This window comes from Cucumis melo, chromosome 6 (assembly GCF_025177605.1).
Source record: "Cucumis melo cultivar AY chromosome 6, USDA_Cmelo_AY_1.0, whole genome shotgun sequence".
NCBI lineage: Eukaryota > Viridiplantae > Streptophyta > Magnoliopsida > Cucurbitales > Cucurbitaceae > Cucumis > Cucumis melo.
The window spans coordinates 11,399,837-11,412,184 of record NC_066862.1 but is presented as its reverse complement, the minus strand read 5'-3'; the positions used below and the strand labels follow the sequence as shown (position 1 = coordinate 11,412,184).

The 12,348-nt window shown below is 34.3% G+C and overlaps 1 protein-coding gene across 2 annotated transcripts; it reads right to left on the bottom strand.

The window, feature by feature from the left end:
* Positions 1–871: 871 nt before the first annotated feature.
* On the bottom strand, positions 872–11,347 carry LOC103496159 (protein CHROMATIN REMODELING 25). 2 transcript variants are annotated; one of them, XM_008457906.3, is made up of 22 exons: positions 10,950–11,347; positions 9,917–10,297; positions 9,504–9,590; positions 9,144–9,384; positions 8,930–9,055; positions 8,800–8,856; positions 8,544–8,630; positions 7,203–7,298; positions 7,031–7,081; positions 6,240–6,314; positions 6,055–6,141; positions 5,667–5,758; positions 5,418–5,550; positions 4,942–5,061; positions 4,685–4,798; positions 4,484–4,567; positions 4,286–4,363; positions 4,120–4,178; positions 2,493–2,673; positions 2,312–2,410; positions 1,363–1,558; positions 872–1,099 (listed from the first exon to the last, which is right to left on the bottom strand). In XM_008457906.3, exons 1-22 carry the CDS (start codon positions 11,123–11,125, stop codon positions 1,071–1,073), a joined length of 2,649 nt encoding a protein of 882 aa, XP_008456128.1. In that variant the 5' UTR covers positions 11,126–11,347; the 3' UTR covers positions 872–1,070. The 2 variants fall into 2 exon arrangements, with proteins under 2 accessions (XP_008456128.1, XP_008456127.1); XM_008457905.3 differs by lacking the exon at positions 872–1,099 and having other exon boundaries at positions 1,140–1,558.
* Between the last annotated feature and the right edge of the window lie 1,001 nt (positions 11,348–12,348).

Below are 12,348 nucleotides of genomic sequence, written 5' to 3'. Positions count from 1 at the left end.
TATTAAAAAAATCATTATAAAATTTAAATTTTTATCCTTGAATCAAAGTAAGTCGATGATAAAACTTTTCTCAAATTAAGGATTGGTCATATTCCAACCTTTGTTTGATTAATTTGATATGTCAAATTGAGCAAAAAAAAATATGCTCGTATTTGGACTTTAAATTTATCTTTTCGAGATTCACACACCATACACGTGCATAAATCTCGAAAGTGACAATTGATGAATAAAAAATTTTGAAACCAATTACAAATTGACACGTCCTTTACGAACATAATTGTTTTGGGAAATTCTAATGATGTAACGTGTCTTTTGAATGATAATTGAATGAAATTAATTATTTTGATTCAATTAAATATTATTTATTTAGGTTAAAATTCAATTAAACCCAAAATAAACTTAATTTAACCTAAAATTAAATATCAGATTGAGTGGTGCATGAACCAATTCAAGCCCAAGTCCATAAAAACCCATCAAGAAACTCTATTTGAGAAAAATTTTTATGATCTAGAGAGAATTCTCCCAAAAGTTGGAAGACGAGCACCAACTTCTTGATCGAACCACATCGCATCAAAACATAAATACAACATCAACACAACTTTAACTCCACAAATCAAATTTCTCTGAAAATCTCTTTTGAATAACAAACTTTTAATAAAACTTGTTCATAAATTATTTAATTAATTTAAATGAGTTAACTGCAACTAAATTTAAAAATACGATAGTGTCAAATACATTTAAAACAAGTTAAAATTAAAATCTAATTTTTGAAGTCAAAAACACAAATATGAAAACATGAAACCATTGTTTTCCTTTAATCCCTTTAAAAAAAATTCTATTTTCACATTTGCTACAAAAGGGGACTCTTGCCTTTTAAAAGTAATTGAGTTTAGATTAATCTTCTGTCCTTAAAGAGATCTGAGTAATTGAGTTTACATTAATCTTCTGTCCTTAAAGAGATCTGAGTTTGGAGCATTTTGAGTCACATGTTTGCCAACAACAAATTTTTGCTGTCTTGAAAGTCATGTTATAATGCCTCCATGAAGTCAAAATCTCAACTCTTCATCAGTTTATAATATTCCTTTCACCATCAATGTGCCTAACATAGATCAAATCAGAAATCTCAAGTCACTGAAATATGCAAGATCAACCAACCACCCACAGTTACCATTTGCTATTTATTGATGTTTAAACTTTACTCGAAATCGACACATTCGGAAACATCAGACATTCTTTTCTGTGGTAAGTAATTTCCAAGAGAGTGTTTGTGCTTCAATGTTACATGCATTGAACCTTCAACTGAAGTTCTAACAGGCTTCATGGTTTCCCTTTGAAAGACATTGGAAGTAAATTTTAATGTACCTTTGTTGGGGTCTTCATTAGAAGTAACGGATTGTAAAGGTTTTCTATGTTGAGATAGTAAAAATGGTTTCTGCCTTGTGTTTTGGTTCAATCCGGAGTTGTTCCCATTTCCCTCTGCTTCTTTCACCCTTGGGCTAGTCATCGATTCAACGGGTACAAGCTTTCCATCAACTTGATTTGAAAAAATGAATGTAACCTGAAACAAGATAAGTAACTCATGAGATAACAGGCGTGTCTGGAAGTTTGATTCGAAAGTAGTTAAAATCACTTTTCTAATTTTAAAAATAAATATAAATAAATAGACCTTCAATTGAAGTATATAGATTATAACAAGAAGAAAGATAATGAAACCACCTATGAACAATAGACCCAATGTTTTAATCAGGTCATACCTTACTAGTTGAGCGTACTAATAACCAAATACTATCCTTTTTGTTTTTGTGTATTTATCGTTTTGATGAGTTTTAAGGAGAATTTTAATTTTGAGAATTTGAAATTTTAAAGAAATTTATGCTTCTACTTAAAATTTTGATTTATACATTTTTGCTGAGCGAATTGGACAAATGGAAAAAAAATGTGAGTATCTATGTGAAAAAAAAATTGTTTTACAATGGATCGTTTTCAAACTCATGTCAGCTTCAAATAAATTGTTATTAATGCTACTTGTGAAAGTTTACGGATTATTAAACAAAAAATTTACAGGTTTTCGTCCAATTTATGAAAGTTGAAGCACTTTTTTGAAAAAGAAAATTAAAATTTTGTATTGTGTCAAAAAGACTATCGGCAACCTTTAAATACCAACGGTATTTTTGAAACAAAAACAAGATTTAATCTTTTTTTAAAATCAAAGGGTGCTGTCAAAATTTTGAAAGTTTAGGGGTATTATCCAAAATACAAAGTTTAAAGCATTTTTCTATAATTTATCCTGTTAACGAATTAAAGATCAAACCTCATCACCAGCAGAAGCTTGTAAAATGGTATCAGGTACGGTAGTAGAGTCAAAATGATGCCCCCAGTTGGCTAAATCTTCTTCTAGAGGAGACCCCACCTGAAAATTTTGAAGAGCATAAGTGGATAAATAAGGCAACTAAAAGAAATTCTATCCTCCGTTAATTACAGAAGTGACCAACCTGTTGCTCTGATTTCTTCAACTTGTCTAAGCATCCAGCAAGTTGTGCAAATCCGCCAATGTCAGAAGTTACTTGGTCAGACTGACAAGCTCCGTTTGTAGACAGGTCTTCGTCCATGTCCTCGGGCCTACCATAACAATTTTGGCACCGATTGCAGTTCATCTTTTCATGGATTTCCGACCTGTGTATTCAAAATGGCCAACTTCTTCATGCTGATATATTTGTAAATTAGATCCCGGTTATGTTTGCAAAAAATTATGTCCATTGATTTGTTTGTTTTTGTGAGTGATTATTTTCTAATTCGTGTATTAGGGGAAGAAAGGAACTCTTGTGGGGTTTGTTAAATAAAAATCTTAGTTTGATGACGTCTCAGGTAAAGGAAAACAACGTTGGATTTGTTAACTTACTTTATTGAGAAAATATACACAACACTTTAAAAAAAATTATAAATATATAAATTAATAAGTAGCGAAAGAGAAAAAAAATGTCAGGCATAGGAAACCAAAAACGAAACTCTTTTTTAGATCACAAGACAAGCTGTTTGATCAACGGTCAGAGACTAGTGGCTACTTAACCCTAGGAAAAAAATATGCTTGCACCTCATTAATTAGGTCTAAGTATTTGGTTTTTACTTTTTCAAAATCAACCTTACGTACGATAGATGATTTCTTTTTCCAACTTCATAATAGTTCTTTCAAAATCCATCTCAAGTAAAAACTAAAACAAAAAGTTAAGACTTTCATAACTATTTTGCTTTTAGTTTTCTATTTTTGACATTGTTTTTTTCAATTATGTTATTGTGATTTTTCTTGTATGAAGTAGTCAAATTCCAAAAACAAAATTATGTTTTTGAAAACCAAAGCTCCGTTCCATAACTATTGGTTTTTTCAATTTTTGTTTTTGAAATTTATGATTGTGTCCTCACTGACTGTTACTTAAGTTTTTCACACTCCTTAGAAACACATTTAAATTCTAACACTTCAAGAACAAATTCAAGTTTAAACTACTTTTCTCTAGTTTCTAAAATCTAATTTGGTTTTCTAAAACATATTTTAAAAGAGGTAATAAAGCAAAAAAGTTATCGATAAAAGAATTGTTTGTAAGCTTAATTTTCGAAAAAAAAAAGACAAACAAATTTATATATATTTTATATCCGTGGGCATCACTTCGAGAAGGACAACTCCTGACCATACAACATTTGAGTGAAATTAATTCCTGTGTATGAAGCCACTGTGATTTGAACTCATGATTTCTTAGTTATTGAGACTATATCTCATTTTTTATGAGCTTAACTTTTAAATTTGTGTTTTTATTTTTGAAGTGTGGCTAAGAAGTCAAATGTTTCTTTAAGAGGAAAAAACTACCGAAGAAAAATTGAAAAGACCACCTAATTTTTAAAAACATAACTAAAGAAGAAATTATTACCAAATGGTCCAAAATTTTTATTTCTTGCCCTCAGTATTTATATGCATTAACTTCGTCCATACTATCCTAGTAAAATAGGTTAGACGATTCGCCATGAAATACAGGCTTCGTATGTAAAATGCATAATATACTAGTCTAAATTTTTTAAAGGAATTTAAGATAATGTCACGTCTTGAGCAAATAAATCATAGTAAGTATTTACCTGACGTTATCATGAAACGAAAATAAATCGCGTAAATCCTCAGACGAAAGGAAGTTCACCTGAAGGGAGAAAAGGGACCTTCAAATAACCTTTCTAGATTCCAAATTTGATTTAATGTTGCTATAAGTATTTCTAAATCAATATCAAAAAGTAAGCAATTTTAAACCTGGGTCGTAAGGTTATTTGTTGACTCCTGCTGAATAACTTTTTGTAACCCTTCTTTTGACATTTGTCGCTGGTACACCTATATAACACTAGGATATATGAGAAAAGAATTCTAACTATATTGACAACATATATATATATCATAAAAGCATGAACGTGAATAGGGTGATTATTTTAGCCTGATTTACAATGTTCGAACCTTTTCTTCAATCGTTCCGGTACTTAAAAATCTGTAGATGAATACTCTCTTCTTTTGTCCGTCCCTCCACACTCTTGCAGCAGCCTATGCACGTATGGTAAGACAGATGAAAACAAGGAAAACATCAGAAGGAAGACTGCATATTCATATTCTAGAATTCAATGAGTCCAAACCAGGGGCTCCACATAGCGGTAGGTTTACTTGCTTATCATTTGCAGGGTTCCAGTCAGGATCAAACAGAACTAAACGATTTCCACCAATCAAATTCAGACCACATCCACCAGCCTTGCTGCTCAATAGAAAAACGAACTCATCCTGATAAAACGGTGCTTTAGCACAATATTATCCCCACATGGACTTCCTTGAAAGTCTAATAAGCAGGAAGCAATTTATACGTCCAGTTTGCGCTAAAGGAATAGAAAAATAAAACCAAATCGAATCTTATAAAGGCTGCATACCTTTGACAGATCATTAAAACGGTTGACCAACTTTTGTCTTTTACTGATTGATGTGGATCCATCAAGCCTTAAATATGGGTACCTCCTTTCACGACACAGTTGAGCAAACAAATCTAGCGTCTGATACATGAAAGTTACATTAGTTCCCTAAGAAAGGAATTTTGTTTTATTGATGGGAAGATAATTTAATTACCGCAAAATCACACATCAAAAATTACAAAACACCAAAAGGTTTTATCTTGGGTATAAAACAGAAAATAGTTATATTTCATCAAGGCAGAAACTTAATCTGGTTCAGTTGCAAACCAAAGTGAATATTTGACATGTTGAACTATTAAAAGATTAATTAAACTGGCTTTGTGAATACGATATACAATTAAACAATGTTCTGTGAGAGGAGTACTTTAGCAGAGACAAGAAAGGGGGGGAAGAATTGTTATTATTCTCAATAGGTCAGCAAAGGAACTGAAAATTACTTGAGTGTAGTTTGAGACAAGAACGATACGGTCGTCAGTTCTCTGGCGTAAGTGGGCTAGTAACCTAGCTAGGACATGCATTTTCCCTGATAATTCAACCCAAGCCCCATCTCCACCAGTCCATGCACCAGACCTAACAAAATTAGAAACTACTCAGTCAGTATAAGAATTCCAAACCTAAGTCAGCATTTGCACATGTTCGTATGCATAGGAGAGAGAGAGACAGAGAGCTAGTGAAAGATAGCTTACCTTCCAGAGAACATCTCTGGAGGGAAAAACCGAATACAACTCTCTAATCCTGAAGTTCCTGGACTCCCACTTTTTATAGTATCGTATATAAGCTACAAGAAGAGATCTTCCATTTAGGTTGATAGTTACTTTCATTTATAACGAAATAAAAAAGAAGCTGAAGAGAGGAGATTGTATAGGATACTCTCATTCCAAAACATATCTACGTAAATAACGTATAGTATGAAAAGAAACTAAAAGACAATCTGTATGTTTAAATTTTTAGGGTGAAAAACTTGAAAGTCTTAGAGAAATGAACTGGATTATCATCTAATTAACCAATAACACAGGATCTACCGTGTACAAGATGATAAAATAAATCTCTCTTAGAAACTCGAGTAAATCATACCTTTGGATGATTGCAAAGCTTCTTAAGTGCAGTTATATAGGCCAAAATCTTAGCTTGCTTTAGCTCTTCGGTAATTGCCCGCTTAACCTATATTGAGGCCACAAGATATAAGCCTGGTTTGGTTAGACAACTGGAAAGAATAATTACTTCGATATAGGAATAAACTACACAGGCAGAGAGCTAACATTTTTTGACTGTACAAAATGGTTATATAGGTCTGCTTGAAGAGGACTCAACTTGCAGCAAATGACTTCAACTATCTGCAGAAAAAAGTAGAAGCTTACATAAAACAGAACTTTTGGTTTATCAAATGAAAGTAAGTTTATCTAGTAAGAAACAAAAATCCAATTGGCATTTCGAAGTGATCAAAAGGAAGAATGGTCACGAAAATCTTCAGACAAAGGAGAACCAAAATTAGTATTGCCCTGAACTTTTCCCTAATCTCTAGTTTCATCGTGAAACTCTCCTTTCCAAACAAACTAAAACAGCTTTAATAGCATTTAATCGTGGAACCATAGCATCCCTTTTTTTTTCAAAAAAGAAACCGATACTTTCATCAATGAAAAAAGGAGATACAAATACGGGTGAAAAGAAAATCAAAACAAAAAAGATCAGAAAATGTTACAAAGTCTTAGTCCATGGTTTTTTAATTATGTATCAAAAAGGTTCTTGGATTTTCAATTTTGTGTCTAATTGGTTTCTTAACTTCACAAACATCTAATAAGTAGTTAAACTATCATAAGCATGTTCAATTTAACTAGTGAACAGTTAATACACATGGATCTCTTTAAGAGGTAAAAAAAATGAAAAACAAGCTTGTGTAGCGAGTGTTTCATATTTTTTGAGATACAGTAACTTTAGGCCAATCAAGCTATATAAAAATTGTTCAGATGAATCAAAGTTATTAAATTAAAAATAAAATATAAAATAAGCAATACCAAGATTCACCTTGGTTATGGAACACATTATACCGTACCTTTGGTGGCAAGTGATTTGATAAAAGTGCATTAGTCCTCCGTAGGATAAACTGCCAAGCATATTTTGGAATGTGATTAAGTCCACAAATAATGTACAAAAAGTAAGAGAAAAAAGTATGTTTACATCTAAACGTTATATTGTTGGATGGCTCATCTAACAAAGGAGATTACCTGATTAACCTTTTCGCTTAGTTCAGCCGAACGTTGAGCACCTAGCTTTTTCTCTTCCTCGGTAGCAATAGGTTCTCTCCCACAGATAATTGGTGCCTTCACAAAGACAGTGTAAGTTTTTTGTCTTATCACAGAAAATTATCAACTTCCAAAAAAGGGTAAACATCAAGAACATGTTAGGAACCAAAATAGTTATGAGATGGGTTTGTCCCACATTGGTTAGAATGAAATGGCTAATGATACTTAAGTGGCTTGGCTTTCCCACTCCAATAGTTGGCTTTTGGGGTGTGGTTCTCTACGGTACTTAAGTACCTAACAATGTGTTAGACCCCTATTAGATTTGTTTATAACCGGAGAAATAAGGGTAAAAATATATGTGAGGAAAGTAGGAGAAATAGGGGTAAAAATATATGTGAGGAGAGTAATGAAATTGAGGAGGAAAGGGGTAATTATTCTGGTGGGACCCAGGGTTAGTTACAGGGAGTTAGAAGGAGAAGTTACAGAAAAACATGATATAAAAGGGAGAATGTTAGTGAGAAGTGGGCTGCCAAATCCGAGGGTGGAGGGCAGAGGTTACTGGTTCTGTGTTTTTGTTCGTGTTGTTTAAGTTTGATATTGTAGTTTGGTGTTTTATAGGATAGGTTGTAAATCTGGTAGTAGTTGTGTGCTTGTGTTTTCTTGTTTGAGTTTTCTTTGAAACTTTGTTGTTAAAGTTCTCTAAATTTTCAATACGTATCAATATAATAAACACAAAACTAGTATCTATCACAATGGTATCAGAATTCGTTGTCAATGTTTCAGAGTGGAACCAGCAGAGAGGTCTAACCGAGTGTGGCTGAGTGAAATACTGCCAGAGTAGCCACGAGATGTCGGCTTTCCAGGGATATGGGGTATTGTTAGGAACCAAGGTAGTTATGGGATGCCTTTGTCCCACACCGGTAAGAATGGGACGACCAATGTGGTACTTAAGTGGTTTGGCTCTCTCCCATTCTAATAGTTGGCTTTTGGGGTGTGGTTCTCCAAGGTGCTAAAGTACTGATAGAACACCTTTATTACAAGACAATATTCCAACATTGGGCTCATATATGGCCTAGAAAACCTTGGCTTTTCTCCTTGAAGGAATTTTTCACATTTGTCATCCTTAAAGTTCATAAATGTCCTGTTGAAAAAAGTGCATGCACTTGATTGGCTAGTTTATGCTTCTTTTCACACTCGCATGGAAATACAAACTCACAAAAATTGAAAGGCCACAGAGTCTACATTCACATATCTCATTGCTTGACCCTCAATTTCCACCCCACTAAAACAAGAAAATTAATAAACAAAATATGAAGAGCTCACCTCATAATATCGACGGAAATGTGAAACATCACCCAAAATTCCTGGATTGGTAAAGTTAACCATGGCAAAGAACTCTTCTAGGTCATTCTGTAGGAGTATGAGTGAAGGACGTATTACAAAAATGATAAAGAAGCTTGAAGCCTTAAAGGTAGAACAGTGCATGAAGTTGAGAATTTTAAAAAAAATCGAGGCACATGGGTATTTTCCACATTAGGAAGTTGGTTTTTAATTCTTATGAAAAAGAAAAGAAAAATACCTGCATTGGAGTTCCTGATAACAAGACCCTACGCCTGCAAGACAGGGCAGCCAATGCCTGAAGAGGAGATATTGAAATAATTCCAAATGAAAAAGAAATGAAATGGAAAATTAAAGCCCACACGTTATACCCGATTAGTCAACGTCTGATCATTCTTCAGTCGGTGAGCCTCATCGCATATGAGTAAATCACATGATTCACTTTGGCCGAACTTTGATGAATGCATACGAAATGTCTCATATGAAATAATCAGCACCTATGAATGTATGAATTGTAATTCACTTTAACGCATCCAGCTGAAACAGTTGTTTGTAGATATTACCAGAATGAGCACACAAATATACCTGTAAAGAACTCTTGGGATGTACAAAGTTGTCAATGCTAGAGACAACGTCCTCTCTAGAACTTTCACAGAGAGCAATAAGCTGAACCCTTTCTCCAACCCACTTCTTAATTTCAGCCTCCCAATTACTCACGAGACTAGTAGGTGTAACAATGATAGCCTTTTTAACCATTGGCTTTCCATCAAAACCTTGACATAGAAGGGTATACAGCAAGCTGATCGACTGCAATGTTTTTCCCAAACTGCAGGATAATCACCGAAACAACTTTAAGGATATCAGTGAAAAAACCTAGAAGATAAGTACAGTGCTTGTGTATTGGTGTTTCGATCATTTAAATGTTTAAGAGAGAGAAATACTAACCCCATATCATCCGCCAGAATGCACCCAAATATGTCTGTCGCCTTGTGTAGTCCGGAAACACATTCAAACATGAACTGTACACCTTCTCTGCAAAAAAAATAAAATATGTCCACCTCGTCAATTACTGCCAGTCAAATTACACAATACTTTTTCCAACAATTTTTTTTTGGATTCAACTTCTTTTTGTGCTATTTTCCTGCTATGGTTATCTTTCTTAATTAAAAATCAAACCAAAATGAGAAAGGACTGTCTAAGTTCTACAATAAAACTGCTAAAAGATTTTCTAAAAAATATGAAAAGGACTCAAGGACCTCGTTGTCCTGCATATGTGCTCTGGTTGTAAGACTGACTTATTACAGCATTTATTAGGACAAAATATTGAAAGATGCCATAAAATAAAACAGAAATGATACCTCTGATGAGGGCGAAGGAAACGAACTAGCAATGGATCAACCGTTATTGATGCTAAATTCGTGACATTAAGCTCAGAGTCTTCGGGTTGCCACAACACCAAAGGATCAATCCCAGGTGGTAGAGTTACACTTTCCTCCTCTACATCTTTCTCAGCAGCTTTTGGGAGAAATAAATTAGTGGAAATAACAGATGACGCTGGTTTTAAAGAGCCCCAAGGAACAAATCGTTTCCGTGCCCACAGCCGACGTGCAAGCTGATTGTTCCTTTCATCGTAGCCACTTGAGCAAGGAGGTTTAAAAGGTTTTCTACAAACTGCTGCACCTTCTGCCACTGAGAGAACTCTTGGGAGCAGCGATTGTCTTCTCACGACTAGGTTACCTCTGGTAGAAATTTAGAATATGATCACAAGACTAAATTAGTTATTTTCATATTAATAGAAGTACAAAACGGTGATGGTAGTGGAAGCTCCTCGAATGTTTAAATGTTTAAGCTCCTCTACTTCCAAGCAGTTTAAATTTTCATATACTTCCAAGCATATATTAAGGAGAAGCTCTTCCAGATCTAAAAGGACCCTGTTCTATCCAAGCGAAAGATAATTGTAGATAATAATAACAAGTTTCGTAATTAAAATCATCGATTTCAAAATTATCCAAATTTCAGAATTCAGAAGACAGTATTTCGGCATCCAAAGAAAATAACCATTAGGTATATCATGATCGGCCACCATGAGCACGTAGAAACAAAATCAGCCAGTTTCCTAAGCTCTTTTCTCTTCCTCTTCTTTTCAAAAACAATCAATCTAGTACAATTAGAGCCTCCTTGTAAAGAGAACTTTCACCTCCCTAATCCGAGGTCCAATTCTTTAGTTTACTTTAAACTCTAAGGAATCATCAGCATTTGCAGTAACTAACAATCGCTAGTTGAAAGGAAGAGAAGAGAGAAATAAAAAAGGCCCCCGAGAGTACTAACAAGCTGCGCTTGGGAATTATTTTACTTCAGTCGTGAATTGTGTTGCTGAACATAAATACATACCTCAAAAGGGCATCAACATTCTTCGACTTTAGATCTTCATCAGATGAAGGAGAAGGACTGGAGGATTGTTCTTCTTCGTCGTCCTCGTCCTCAAAGGCTTCACCGTTAATGTCGATGTAGTCGTCGCTTGAATCGCTAATATCAGAGGCTGGGACAATCTCATCTTCGTCTGCCATGGAAAAGACTCCTCAATCAGTTTGATTAACTAACCGGGAACCGAGATTGTTGCTTCGCAATCTCAAAATGTAGAAATTTTTTCCCAGCGACGGAGCAGCAAGCGGCATCTGTTCAAAATTTCTGATTTTGGCGCCAAACGGCGGCGGGTTTATAGTGCTGTGGAGCCGGATTTTGATCGCTGGGTGGGTGAATGCCTTTCGAAGATATTTCCATTCTGCCCCAAATACCGATATTGACCTTTGGTTTTATAAATACAAATTATACCAATTTATCATGATTTTATCCCACCATTTTTTTATGAGATTTTTTTAAAATATAATAAATCAGTAAAATATTTATTGTAACGACCCAACTTCTTATAGTAAGTCGAAGTCATTATTAATTTTAAATAAAATTTATAAATTTAAAATAGAAAAATAAAACAAAACCTCGAAATTTCTCATTTAAAAGAGTAAACAAATGTATATAGAAATAAGTCTAAAAATAAAATCCTAACTCGGGTCCTATCTAGTTTTAAAAAATAAAAATAAAAATGCAAATACTGGAACCCAAACAATGATATAAAGCGAAAGCAAAATGGTTCCTAGGGCTCGCCACGGCTACTTCTTGCCAGTCGCCAGCTTGCCTTTGCCCTTACCTCTACCTCTACTTGAAAAATTAAACAAAAAAGAGCGAGTATAAAAATATACTCAGTACGGGTCCCACTACTGGTCCCGCTAGGTGTCTGTTAACTTCTTATTAAAGTCTTGTAAAGTGGTACCCCTAAACTGGCACATTTCCGAACACATGCAATCCGTGATCCTATAGGAACATGTATGGTCTTCGGTGAACCCAAAGGAACACCTAGGACAAACTGGTATTTAATGTACCCGAATGAAACACTAACACAATCGGATTGTGAGTGACCCCGTCGAATCACTCATAATCATGTATATGTCAATGTCAATGTCATAATGGACTGGTGATCCCGTCGGACCACACAGTCATAAAAAGGTGGTGATCCCGAAGGACACCCATGTGTTGGGGTTGATGCCCTAAATCTCGTAGTCTTGTAGTTTGTAATTGTATATATTATACAAACTTTTTATTTATCTAATAAAGTGTTTTATTTTATTTGACATTTAGCTGCATTAACCCACAAAACCAATAAACTAACATCCAAGGTTATCTTCTGTAACCTAAACATGTATGTGGAGACATACAAGTGGATCATGTTTAAGTG